The sequence below is a fragment of the Pan troglodytes genome, chromosome 4 (assembly GCF_028858775.2).
Source record: "Pan troglodytes isolate AG18354 chromosome 4, NHGRI_mPanTro3-v2.0_pri, whole genome shotgun sequence".
NCBI lineage: Eukaryota > Metazoa > Chordata > Mammalia > Primates > Hominidae > Pan > Pan troglodytes.
Window position 1 is genome coordinate 127,272,748 of NC_072402.2, and position 14,266 is coordinate 127,287,013.

At 34.7% G+C, this 14,266-nt stretch overlaps 1 protein-coding gene across 4 annotated transcripts in view; it reads left to right on the top strand.

Moving 5' to 3' along the window:
• The window catches only part of ADAMTS19 (ADAM metallopeptidase with thrombospondin type 1 motif 19), a 281,046-nt gene that overhangs the window by 47,405 nt on the left and 219,375 nt on the right, over positions 1-14,266 (top strand). For all 4 annotated transcript variants that reach the window (XM_009449594.5, XM_517910.8, XM_054684567.2 and 1 more), the window contains one exon: positions 1,787-1,952. In XM_009449594.5, the coding sequence (XP_009447869.2) occupies positions 1,787-1,952 (166 nt within the window). The remainder of the gene's footprint in view (positions 1-1,786; positions 1,953-14,266) is intronic.

Sequence of the window (14,266 nt, forward strand, 5' to 3'; positions counted from 1 at the left end):
TAGCCTAGATCAATAATGTGTAACACAACACCACCTATTCTCAACTTATGTGTAGATGTACTACATCTTTAATGGCTATTATTTAATAATTTTATCTTTAATATTTTCTTGTTTCTCATTAAATTAAGCTCAAGGGAAAAACTGCTGGATTTGATGTAATTACCTTAACATTCAAGCTAATTTCAGACTGAGAGAAGTAAAATATGTATGGAAAATGAAAGAACTTACTTGAAGTTATTTGAAGGCATATTAAAATTATACAAATATTTGGCCCACATATATGTCTAGTATTTTAAAGGTTCATTAGAGTAAATCTTTCTTCATTATCCCTACCCCTGAATATATTTGTGTGCCTGTGTACGTGTGTGTGTGTGTGTGTGCGCCAGAGCCAGAGTGAGAGCTAGAGCGAGAGCGAGAGAGAGAGAGAGAGAGAGAGAGATTGAGACATAGAGAAAGCAGTAGAGGGAGAGAGAGAGCGAAAGAAAGGGAGAGAGAGGAGGGGGACAGATCGAGGTGATAAAATTGCTTATTCTCGTTCTTGATAATTTTTTAGTGATAAAACTCATTCAATAAAATGAGATTGATTAGGATTTTATGATTTACCCTCGATTTACTTTATTTGGTACAGAATGCAATGAGGTAGAATATTGGCAGTGGAAGATGCAATACTAATAATTCAAATAAATTAAAAAAAATTCTGCTATACTTCCAAAGAAAACATACATTTCCTTCAGGATATATGTATTTGTTTAATTTTCACTTTAGAAAATAATTATATTATTATTGTGCCACTTATAAGTGGATCAAATTGAAATGAAATATACATAAAATTCATATTGATAATTCAAAACAGAATTAAGAACTTTGATATTAGCAGATTGGGTATTAGTAATACAGGTTTTAGTATATGATTTATTCAAAACTATTTGCTAAAGAGATAATATAGTTGAATGTATGCTATCTATATGTATTAATTATACAGAGTTAAATACTAAAAATGGAAAAGATCAAGTCATAGCATGTTCTTTCATATGGAATACTTTCCTAGTTATAATGTAAATTTATATTCTAGAAAAGGAAAGGAAGAAATGACTAGGCTTAGCCTCAAAATATTACAAGTATACCTACTTGTTATAAGTACTTTTTATTGATCATAACTGTATTATACAGTTTTAACCCTCTGTCTCACAATTGGATGACTTTTAAAACATGTCACTATGTGAAATGAAACTTGTTTATGTAAGTAATGCTTCATTTTTCTCTAACTTATTCTTCAAGGGCTTTTAAAATATATAGTAGAAGACTTTAAGAATATTTTATATATTAATTTGATGCTTCTTGCATTTGTCTCTTGCATTTGTCTTAATATGTTATATGAATTACTTTATTAAATAATGACTGTCAAAAATTTGGACTGTGTCATGTATGCAATTAAAAACTGTATTGCTCTTTCTGTACATGCTGTACATTTAAGTGACCCCATGGGTCTCCCAAAGTGAGCCTTTAACATTCCAAAATTTTTACTGTGCATCTGTTGCTGGCGTCTAGCCTCCCACCCACACGGATTAAGACTAACTAAATGAAGTTTATGTTAGTGCAATAAAGTACATAAAGATGAAGTAATAAAATGGGAAGATAGTTACCTTGCTAGTGGGGTTGCTAAGTTAGTTTCACTAGAAGACTGTATGCATGTTTGTTAACAAAAACAGAATGTATGAATGGAAGAATCTAAAAGTATTTTTTCAAATGATATTTCTTACATATCTTTTTGTGTTATATATTCCAGATGGGATTTATACAGCTCAATGAGGACTTCATATTTATTGAGCCACTCAATGATACAATGGCCATAACAGGTCACCCACACCGTGTATATAGGCAGAAAAGGTCCATGGAGGAAAAGGTCACAGAGAAGTCAGCTCTTCACAGTCATTACTGTGGTATCATTTCAGGTAAATGCCTTCTCCTGAAAGAGTTTTAAGTAAATATTCAATGTGAGATGACTACTTTAAAAAAAACTCTCTCGTCTATTTACTAGCTTTACTTATTTATTTTTAATGTAGAATCTTTTAATTAGTAACAATTAAATGTATCAATTATAGGATTATCTTTTAGTTTTTTATGAAGCACTACATTTTAATATCAAAAAGTAGAACTCAAAAGGACTTTAGAGATGAACATATAATATATCCTATACTTTACTTGAATTGTAAAGTGTTCCTCATGGGATACTGTTCACTTTACTGGAATAGAAATGACACAGATAATTCCAGATACCCTGAAACTGAATACTGTGAGCTCATAGCCTTAATTTAGTCCACCTCTGTGAAAGCATCATAGATATCTCTTTACTTGGACTAGAAGCATCCTCATCTTCTCTTTCTTTCTTTTTCTTTATTTTCTTTTTCCCATCTAAAATCATTTTGGAGGTTAAAATTAGCTGCAGAATAGGAAGAAGAGTAAAGATTTATACGTTTGAATTTTGTTCTCAGTATTCAAATCCCTTAAGTCTGGAACTTTTCAGAGGCTCATAAACATTCCCAACCATCAAATCCTTGGCTCTTTTTGTCTGTCAGTTCTTTACAGGAACAAAATGAGGGTGACTGTTTCATGTACTTTCTTACTTCCCTTAGGCAGAGATCTGTGGTGTTTGCAAGTATGGTGAGGAAAATGAATGAATTCTGTTACATAAGTAGGATCTGAAAGTCATAGCTAATATTCAGAAAAAAATTAAAAGTTTTCCTGGGAAAAATTTTTAGACATGGAATCCAGACATCTCAGGGTATTTACTGATCTAAGAAATATTTCCAGTTAGAATCTGAGGAAATATAAATTTATTGAAAAATTTTCAGTGTAAGGACTTTAAAATTTGACTTGCAGATTTTAATTGTCAGTATAGCTTGTATCAAGATATCAATTCTAAAATTGATTATGATATTTGAGGCCAGATTAGATATGTGCATGGTGACAATAAATCACATTTCTAGAGACCAGAGGATGTCTATATCATCGATTGCCTAGGGTGTTCAGATTCAGAAAAATATTATAATATATTTCTATTTAGAATATATTTTTATCTCAAATTAATCTGTTACTTCTATTTTCTTTTGTAAAAAGTCATGATGTCAGTCTGTACAAGAATCATCATCAAAAGCAGTTGAGTCTGTCTCCACGTCACAGTATTCCGTGTCCACAAAATCAAGCCAGTTTAAATAAGACATATCCCTCTTCTCTATTACAAACACTGTAGATATAAAGGAGAAAAAGTCAGCTGAACAAAAAGTGTAGCATTATGAACAAGCAAAAGCAAAGCTTCTGTATTGGGAAATGATAAAAATGACAGCTATAGTTTGGATTTAGTCCCTTTAAGGAGATTGCTTTGTACGAGTTATACTGAAAATCTGCACTGTGTAACTTTTGAATAATTGTTAAGTTCCAGCTGTTCTAATTACTCATGTACTCTGATGACACAAAGCAGGCTTTGTATGCCATTATGCATAGAGAAAAGGTTTCTAGAAAATTCTGAATTATATAGGTTAATAAAGGATAAATACAGAGTTCATGTTTGGCAAATGTTGTGCATAAAGTTTCTGAGATATATATATATATATATATTAGGCATGATTGTTACATGTAAATGTTGACCTACTTGGGCCAAGAACTTGCATGTAAGGAGTGCTAAGCTATCATCAGCTAAATGATTTGCTGAGCTTACCTATTTTCAGATGCTTTTTGAGGGCTCAGAATTTTAAAAATCATTTAAAAATTAGGAATCTGTGAAATAAAATATTTATTTACTGGTACTGACATGTCCAATTGTAGCCTTTCTCTTCTTACTTCAGGCTGTTACAGTAACAAATTAATAACATGGTCCAAATTTTGATAATGTTGCAGTATTTGACTCTGGAAAATGAGATTATTAAGTTTGCTTGTCTTCAACTTGGTCTTTGTACTCTCTAGTGTTTTCAAGGTTTTAGGTAGATTATGTTTATATGTATTGCTTACATGAATATTTTTTTCCAAACAGGGATTTTCCTGTTTTAAAATGACTTTGTTGTGTTATTGTACTAGAACATAATGTAAAGGAGGGGAAAGCACATGAGTTTTAGAGTCAGAGGCCTCAGGTTCAAGGCCCAGCTTTAGTCTCACTCCAGCCTAGGTAATCTTGAGCAATTCCTGTAACTTTTGAAACTTAGCTTTTTTGTTCGTAATGTAAGCACAACCAGTCACCTTACAGGAATGTGGAGATAAATGACACAGTTTCTATTCTCAAGAGGTGAAGAATATATTATTTTAACAAACTGGTAACTCAGCAATTACACCATAGTGTGATAAGAACTACAATAGACTTAGCATACAAGACCCCAAGCTCCTGAAAATGGATAATTGAGTCTCAAAGATGAAGTAAAACTTATTAAGACTAGAGGGAGAAAAGGGAACAGAGTCCAGGTTGAGATAATGGACTTCGGGATCAGACTGCCTGTGTTCATATCCCTATTTCTCTGTGATCTTGGGAAGTTTACTTTCTCTCTCAAAAGATTCACTTACCATATACAAAATGGGAATAGTGATACTTCAACCTCAAGACTCTCCTCAGAATTAAGTGACATTATGTATTAAAAATGAGAAACATGAAGTTTTTAGTGCATGCTGTTACATGTTAATGGGTCAAGAACATTTCAGGCAGAAGGAATAACACATGAAAAAGTATAAAGGCATGAGAAGGCATCGAGGGAGCGGAAACCAAGTTTCTGTACTTGATAAGACACAGCCCTGGAAAAGTGGTCATGGACCAGAAACTGAAGGGACTTGAGTGCCCTGGTAAGGACTTTATCTTCAAGTGACATTATCAGTTTGTATTAACATTTTAGTATAAACGCATGAGTATGTCTAAGACTCAGTAGGAAAAGAGAAGAGATTTACGGAGCTGAAGACAAAGGTTTAGGCAGGATGTAGAGATCATCTATCTCCATTCTTCGAGCTGACTTAACCAGGCCACTACTGAACTAGTTCCCATACTCCAACCATAAGTATTGTGGAGATTACTGTCAATCTGTGGAGGGCATTAGAGAGAACACACACTGAGCACTGGTGAATAATTCTACATTTCTTCTCTGACTGGAAGTGTACGGTATCAACTGTGTTGTTTTTATACATGCATTTGGATACAACATGGTCTAAAGATTTAGGAGATGAAGAATGAGCTCTGCATAGTTGTACATAATAAAAACATCAAAGAGAGCAACTTAATAAAAAGATTACTTCAATGTGCATGATTTTCACAGACAATGGATAACTTATATGGCAGAGCCAGCTGTGAAGTTGAGATTCTTTAGAAACCTAGAATCTTCCAGGTAGCCTATTTAAATGAAAATAAGGACACAGGAAACTGACAGATTGGGGCCAACACAGCTGTCACCAGCTGGGACACTGAGGGAAATATACTTTTCTAACTCTCTCTTACCTGATCTATCTACCACTCTTGGTACAGATAAAAAGCCTCTCATTTTATAAACTATCCTCCTTTTACATTTCTTACATCTCCATCTCTGTCTCTTCTATGGGAATGTCTTCTTCCATCTGTTTACCCCTGAATACAGGCATTTCTCAGGACTTCCTTTTTTTTTTCTACTTCCTATTCCACCTACTTTCCCAGGTTGATATAATCCGAAGCCAATGTGGGTTCAGCTTTACATTGATTAATTCCAAAGTGTCTCCATTTCAATTTTTCTCCTGACTTCCATATATATGTAATAGTAACTTCTATTCAGATGTCCTCAAGCATCTCAGATTTAATAAATCTGAAACTGAACCCATCATCTCTCCTCCCAAAGGCCTCTTCCGATATCCTCGACTATTTATCTAGTCACTTGAAAATTAAAAATAAACCCCCCAACCAAAACACAAGTAACAACTAAAAAAAAAAAAAGTATTAATCTAACCTTCTGCCTTTGTTCCTCTAAGTCTGATTGAGTTTACTCATGATGCTGTCTACCTCCTAATATTTTGCCTGTCATCTCTTTCTACCACTTCTGTGTTATTATTATAATAAGAACATTTATTTAGCCAGTCACAGTGGTGTACCTATAGTCCTAGCTACTTGGGAGCCTGAGGTGGGAGGATCATCTGTGCCCAGGAGTTTGAGGCTGCAGTGAGCCATGATCACACCACTGTACTCCAGCTTGGGTGACAGAGTGAGACCCGATCTCATCTCTAAAAGAAAAAAAAAGAAAACACATTTCTATAAAATGTACCATGTGCCAGTTCATGTAGTTATGTTACATGTGTTATTTTATTTTTATGTTTTCTATAATCCTTTGAGGTAGATAGTATTTGTATCCTCATTTCTTATTATTTTTAAATTTTTTTGTGGGTACATAGTAGGTGTATATATTTGTCAGGCACATGAAATGTCTTCATATAGGCATGCATTGTGAAACAAGCACATGATGGCAAATGGGGTATCCATCCCCTCAACCACTTATGCTTTGAGATACAAATAATCTAATTAAATTCTTTAAGTTATTTAAAAATATACAATTAAGTTATTATTGACTATAGTTAACCTATTGCGCTATCAAATAGTAGGTCTTATTCATTTTTTCTAACTTTTTTGTACCCATTAACCATCCCCACCTCCCCTCAAACTCCTCACTACCTTTCCTAGCCTCTGCTAACCATCCTTCTACTGTTTATGTCCATGAGTTCAATAGTTTTGATTTTTAGATCCCACAAATAAGTGAGACCATCCCATGTTTGTCTTTTTGTGCCTGGCGTCTTTCACTTAACATAATGATCTCCAGTTCCATCCATGTTGCTGCAAATGACTGTATCTCATTCTTTTTGTGGCTGAATAATATTTCATTGTGTATAAGTACCACATTTTCTTTATCAGTTCATCTGCTGATGGACACTTAGATTGCTCCCAAATCTTAGCTATTGTAAACGGTGCTGCAACAAACATAGAAGTGCAGATATCTCTTAGATACACTGATTTCCTTTCTTTTGGGTATAAACCCAGCAGTGGGATTGCTGGATCATATGGTAGCTCTCTTTTTAATGTTTGAGGAACCTTCAAACTGTTCTCCATAGTGGTTTTACTAATTTACATTCCCACTAACAGTGTACAAGGGTTCCCTTTTCTTCACATCCTTGCCAGTATTTGTTGTTGCCTGTCTTTTGAATAAAAGCCATTTTAACTGGGGTGAGATGATATCTCATTGTAGTTTTGATGTGCATTTCTTTGGTGACCAATAATGTTGAGCATGTGCCTATTTGCCATTTGTATGTCTTCTTTTGAGAAATGTCTATTCAAATATTTTGCCTATTTTTTGATCGGATTATGAGATTTTTTTCCTACAGAGTTGTTTGAGCTACTTACATATTCTAGTTATTAAATCTTTGTCAGATGGATAGTTTCCAAATATTTTCTCCCATTCTGTGGGTTGTCTCCACTTTGTTAATTGTATCCTTTGCCGTGCAGAAGCTTTTTAACTTGATGTGATCCCATCACATGTGATGCCTGTGCTTGTAGTGTATTACTCAAGAAATCTTTGCTGAGACCAATGTCCTGGAGATTTTCCCCAAAGTTTTCTTGTAATAGTTTCATAGTTTGAGGTCTTAGATTTAAATCTTTAATCCATTTTGATTTGATTTTTGTATATGGTGAGAGATAGGGATAAAGTTTCATTCTTTTGCAAATGGATATTCAGTTTTCCCAGTACCATTTATCAACAAGACTATCTTTTCCCCGGTGTATGTTCTTGGCACCTTTTTCAAAAATGAGTTCACTGTAGGTATGTGGATTTGTTTCTTTGTTTTCTGTTATATTCCATTGGTCTATGTGCCTGTTTTTATGCCACTACCATGCTGTTTTGGTTACTGTAGCTCTGTAGTACAATTTGAAGTCAGGTAATGTGATTCCCCCAGTTTTGTTCTTTTTGCCGAGGATAGCTTTGTCTGTTTGGGGTCTTTTAGTGATTCCATATAAGTTTTAGGACTGTTTTTTTTTTCTAATTCTGTGAAGAATGTCATTGGTGTTTTGATAGGGATTGTATTGAATCTGTAGATTGCTTTGAGTAGTATGGACATTTTAGCAATATTGATTCTTCTAACCCATGAACATGGAATATCTTTCTACTTTTTGGTATCTTCTTCAATTTCCCTCATCAGTGTTTTATAGTTTTCATTATAGAGGTCTTTCACTTCTTTGGTTAATTCCTAGGTATTTAATTTTATGTGTGGCTATTGTAAATGGGGTTATATTTTTAAATTGCTTTTTCACATTGTTCACTGTTGGCATATAGAAATGCTAATGATTTTTGCATGTTGATTTTGTATTCTGCAACTTTACTGAATTTATCTGTTTTAATAGTTTTCTTGTGGAGTCATTAGTTTTTTCCAAATATAGGATTACATTGTCAGCAAACAAGGATAATTTGACTTCTTCCTTTCCAATGTAGATGCCCTTTATATTTTTCTCTTGACTGATTGTTCTAGCTAGGACTTACAGTAATATATTGAATAACAGTGGAGAGAGTCGGCATCCTTGTAGTGTTACAGATTTTAGAGAAAAGTCTTTCTGTTTTTCCCCTTTAGTATGATACTAGCTGTAGGCCTGTGGTGTATGATTTTTATTATGTTGATGTATGTTCCTTCTATCCCCAGTTTTTTGACAGTTTTTATACTGAAGAGATGTTGAATTTTATGAAATGCTTTTTCAGCATCAATTGACATGATCATATGGTTTTATCCTTCATTCTATTTATAAGATGTATCATGTCAACTGATTTGCAAATGTTGAACCATCCTTGCATCCCAGGGATATTTTCCAATTTGTCATGATGAATGAACTTTCTAATGTATTGTTGCATTCAGTTTGCTAGTATTTTGTTGAGGATTTTTGCATCAGTATTCATCAGAAATATTAGCCTGTAGTTTTTTTTTAATTTATGTGTCTTCTTTTCTTTTCTTTTTTTTTTTTTTTTTTTGTATCAGGGTAATACTGGCTTCCTAGAATGACTTTGGAAGTATTCCCTCCTCTTATATATTTTTTGGAATAGTTTGACTAGGATGAGTATTAGTTCTTCCTTAAATGTTTGACAGAATTCAGCAGTGAAGCCATAGGGTCCTGGACTTGACTTTACGGGAAGACATTTTATTATGGCTTCAATCTTGTTACTTGCTATCTGTTCAGATTTTTGATTTCTTCCTGTTTCAATTGTGGTAGGTTGTATATATCTAGGAATTTGTCCATTTCTTCTACATTTTCCAACTTATTGGCATATAGTTGCTTATCGTGGCTACTAATGATCCTTTGAATTTCTGCAGTATTGGTTGTAATGTCTTCTTTTTCATTTCTGATTTTATTTATTTAGACCTTCTCTCTTTTACTCTTAGTCTGGCTAAGGGTTTATCAATTTTGTTTAACTTTTCAAATAAAGCAACCTTCTGTTTTATTGATTTTTTTGTATTTTTTATTTCAATTTCATTTATTTCTGCTCTGATCTTTATTATTTCTTTTATTCTAGGTTTAAGTTTGGTTTGCTCTTGCTATTCTAGTTCTTGTTAGGTTTTTTGAGATTTTTCCTTTTTTTTTTTTTTTTCGATGTAGGCACTTATAAACTTCCCCCTGAGTACTGCTTTGGCTGAATCCCAAAGGTTTTGGTATGCTTTGTTTCCATTATCTCTGTTTCAAGAAATTTTCCAATTTCCTTCTCACTTTCTTCATTGACCCACTGGTCTTTCAGGAGCATATTGTTTAATTTCCCTGTATTTGCATAATTTCCAAAATTACCTCTTGTTATCAATTTCTAGTTTTATTCCATTTTGGTTAGAGAAGATGCCTGATATTATATTACTTCAATTTTTGGAATGGTTTAATGCTTGTTTTATGATGTAGCATATGGCCTTTCCTTGAGAATGATCCACATGCTGAGGAAAAGAATGGTATTCTGCAGCTTTTGGTTATAATGTTCTGTAAATCTTTATTAGAGTCATTTGGCCTATAGTGCAGATTAAATCTGATATTTCTTGGTTGATTTTCTGTCTGGAAGATGTGCCCAGTGCTTAAAGTGGGGTGTTGAAGTCTCCAGCTATTATTGTATTGTGGCCTATTCTCTCTCAATAGCTCTAATAATATTTTCTTTATTTATAGGGGTGCTCCAGTGTTGGTTGCATATATATTTAAAATTGTTATATCCTCTTGTTGAATGGACTCCTTTATCATTATATAGTGACCTTCTTTGTCTCTTACAGTTTTTGTCTTGAAATCTATTTTGTCTGATATAAATATAGCAACTCCTGCTCTTTTTTGGTTTTTATTGGCCTGGAATATCTCTTTCCATTCTTTTATTTTCAGTCTATATGTCTCTTTATAGGTGAAGTGTGTTTCTTGTAGGCAACAGATCAATGGGTCTTACTTTTTCATCTATTTAGCCACTTTATGTCTTTTAATTAGATATTTTAGTTCATTTACATTTAATGTTATTATTGATAAGTAAGGACTTATACTCCTGCCATTTTGTTATTTGTTTTCTGGTTTTTTTGTTGTCATATCTTCCTTGTTTCTTTTCTTCCTGTATTCCTCTAGCAAAGGTGATTTTCTCTGATGATATGATTTAGTTTCTTGCTTTTTATTCTCTGTGTATTCACCATATGTTTTTGGGTTTGAGGTTACCATGAGGTTGCAAATACTATCTTATAAACCATTATTTTAACCTGATAACATCTTAACAGTATGTCCATAAACAAACAAGCAAAAAGAAATCCAACAAAAACTCTCTGCCTTAACTTCGTACCCCAACTTTTTAAACTTTTTTTGTTTCTATTTATATCTTTGTACTGACTATGTCTTGGAAAGTTTTTATAGTTATTAGTTTTGATTGTGTCATTGTTTAGTCTTTTTACTTAGGATAAAAGTAGTTTGCACACCACAGTAACAGTGTCATAATATTCTGTGTTTTTCTGTGTACTTACTATTACCAGTGAGTTTTGTACCTTCGGATGATTATGTATTACTCATTAATGTCCTTTTCTTTCTGAATGAAGTACCTCCTTAAGCATTTTTTGTAGGACAGGTCTGGTATTGCTGAAATCCCTCAGTTTTTGTTTGTCTGGGAAAGTCTTTATTTTTCCTTCATGTTAGAAGGGTATTTTTGCCAGATATACTATTCAAGGGGAAATTTTTTTTTACTTCAGCACAGTACATGACACACCACTCTCTCCTGGCTTGTAAGTTTTCCACTGCTGCCAGTGTATTGGAGCTCAATTGTATGTTTTTTGTTTCTTTTCTCTTGCTGGTTTTAGGATTCTTTCCTTATCCTTAAACATTTGAGATTTTGATTATTAAATGCCTTGAGGTAGTCTTCTTGGAATTATATCTGCTTGGTGTTCTATAACCTTTTTGTATTTGGATATCGGTATCTTTTTCTAGGTTTGGGAAGTTCTCTGTTATTACTTTGTAAAAACTTTCTACCTTTATCTCTTTTTCTACCTCTTCTTTAAGGCCAATAACTCTTATATTTGCCCTTTTGAGGCAATTTTCTAGATCCTGTAGGTTTGCTTCATTGTTTTTTATTCTTTTTTGTTTTGTCTCTTCTGACTGTGTTTTCAAATAGCCTGTCTTCAGGATCACTAATTCTTTCTTTTGTTTGTTCAATTCTGCTATTAAAAGACTGTAATTCACTCTTCAATATGCTAATTGCATTTTTCAACTCCAGAATTCCTGCTTGAGTCTTCTTAATTATTTCAAGTTCACTTGGTGTTCTATCCCTCTGTGGCTCTGCTGGTACCTGAAGCCAGTAAGTCTCAAAGGTTCACCCAAAGTCCTCGATGTAGTACGTGGGTGTCACTGCTGGTTATTCAGCGCTTTTCAGTTAGTAGGTGGCAAATACTGCCAGGACTGGGTTCCTTTCTTCAAGGCAGTGGGTTCCCTTCTGGCCCAGGGGATGTCTGGAAATGTCTTTTGGGAGCTAGGACCTGGAATGGAGGCCTCACAACTCTAACTGGCACCCTATCCTGTGTGGTTGTGCTCATATCCTAGATGTAAGACAAAGTCTTCCGCACGTTTCCCTCTCCCCTCCTCAAGCACAAGGAAGGAGTCTCTTTGGAGCCACCAGCTACGCAGCCTGAGGTTAGGGGAGGGGTGTTGCCAGAACTCCCTTGGCCATCCTAGCTGGTGTCTCAGTATATTGTGTGTACCTCCTAGTCCACTGTCTCTAGGACTTGCCTAAGAGTTGCAGTCCTTATGGCCTAGCCTGCCTTTCAAGTTTTCTTGGAGGCTCAGAGTGCTGTAGCCTCAGTATCAAGGTTTATAGGCACTCAGTTTCTTACCAGTGGGATTGAGGATTCCCCTCTGGCTAAGGCTGGTTTAAATGCTCTCTCTATGGTGGGTATCAGCTGAGTTTGATCTGGTTTTCCTTTCTGCTCTAACAGGACAGCATTGAGGTCACTGCCTTGCAATTGCTGTATTCTCCCTCTCTCAGCACCCAGAGATGCTCTCTGCACCACTCTACAACTGCTGGGGTGGCAGAGGGGTGGTATCAGCAATTCAGCACTGATTTTCCGTCTTCAGTGCCTTTTTCAGTGATATGAAGTGAAAACCAGGTATTATGAGTGCTCACATGATTTTCAGTTTTTTATGAAGGTATTTTTTTTCTGTGTAGATGGTTAACTTGGTGTCCTTGCAGTGGGGACAATTGGTGGAGCTTTCTATTCCACCATCTTGCTCTGCCCTCCCTATTCTCATTTTATAGGAAAAAAAAAGAGACAGGAAGCTGAAAGATTTTTAAAAAATACACAAGGGATGATGTGATTCCCACTATGCCATTTTGCATACCAGGAGACCCTGGACCCTTGACTCTACAGCCAATTTATATATTGCTTGGATTACTGCAGTTTATTGCCTTCTCTGTGTCTTCTTGATTTCCATCTAACCCTCTCATAATCTAGTTTCCAATTTTTCTAAAAGGTGCATTTGATAATATTCTTTTCTGGGATTCTTCACAACTTCAGAGTAAAATTCATACTCTTCAGCTAGGCACACAACAACCTGAATATGGTAAGTAGATTAAGTGCACCAAAATCACCTGGGGATCAAAGTTAAAATGAAGATTTCTGGATCCCATCCAGATGCACTAAGTCAGAGATACTGAGGCCGGGACCCAAGAGAATCAGCATTTTAAACATGGACCCCGAAATGTGATTTTTATGCATATTTAGAGAAACATCTGAGTTTATAGAGATCTTTCATTTCTATCCCCATGTACCATACTCCTTCCTGCCTCTAAGTCTCCTGGTTTTCTTCAAAACTTTCTCTTCTTTTCCTTTAACCTTCTCATCCTCCAAGACTTAGTGCCTTAGGGAAGTCCTTCTGAATCCCCCTGGATGCTACTTTCCCTAAGCCTTTCCAAGCTATTGCTTTGTAGTGCTACCATTGCATTTTGTGCATGTGGTGTTACACACTAGGGAGCCTAGTAAAATGCTGGATATAAAGTTTCTTCACGTTAATTCCATAAATATTATTTACTGCATGCCATACCCTGGACACATAAATATGAGTAAAAGTCAGCCTCTATAGACAAAAATATGGGAAGACACAATCTTCTTTGTGAAACCTAAGAGAGTAAGATGGCATTTCAATGATAGGAAAGATAAACAATGTTTGTAAACACCTTGAGGAAGAATTTGTTTCCACTAATTATTATTATTTGGACAATAATTATTCAGAGTCTTACTCTGTTAAGAGTTGAGATAAATACATTTTTTTCCACCAGATATTTTGCTATCCAGTTGTATGTATTTGGACGAGTCATTTCTCTGCCAATTGGAGTAGATGCCTATGATTCTGAGATTCATTTGCATGATTTCTAAAGAGTCTAAAGTTGTAAAATTGTTGTATTTTATTATCTCATTTTCTAAATCTGCATGGTTTTTCTTACCTGCTGAAGCTCATCACTCAGGACCCTAAGTCTCAGCTCTGAATGAGAGCTCACCTTTTTTCTCTCTCCTGTGATGCCAGCTCCATGCCCTAATTTGTCTCTTCTCTGAACTCCGTGAGGTTATCCCAGTGATACTGTGAATGACATGGTCACTATAGTGATATATTTTATATGCTTATAGCTTTCTATTTTATAGCCTTCTAGAATGGAATCCAGTTTTCTCTTTTACAAAGGAAAACATCTTTGAAGGAAGAGATTTTCATGCGGGCTGTGGCATTATTAGATTGCTTAAATATTGCAGTAACAAAATAGTTGCTGTAGGAATT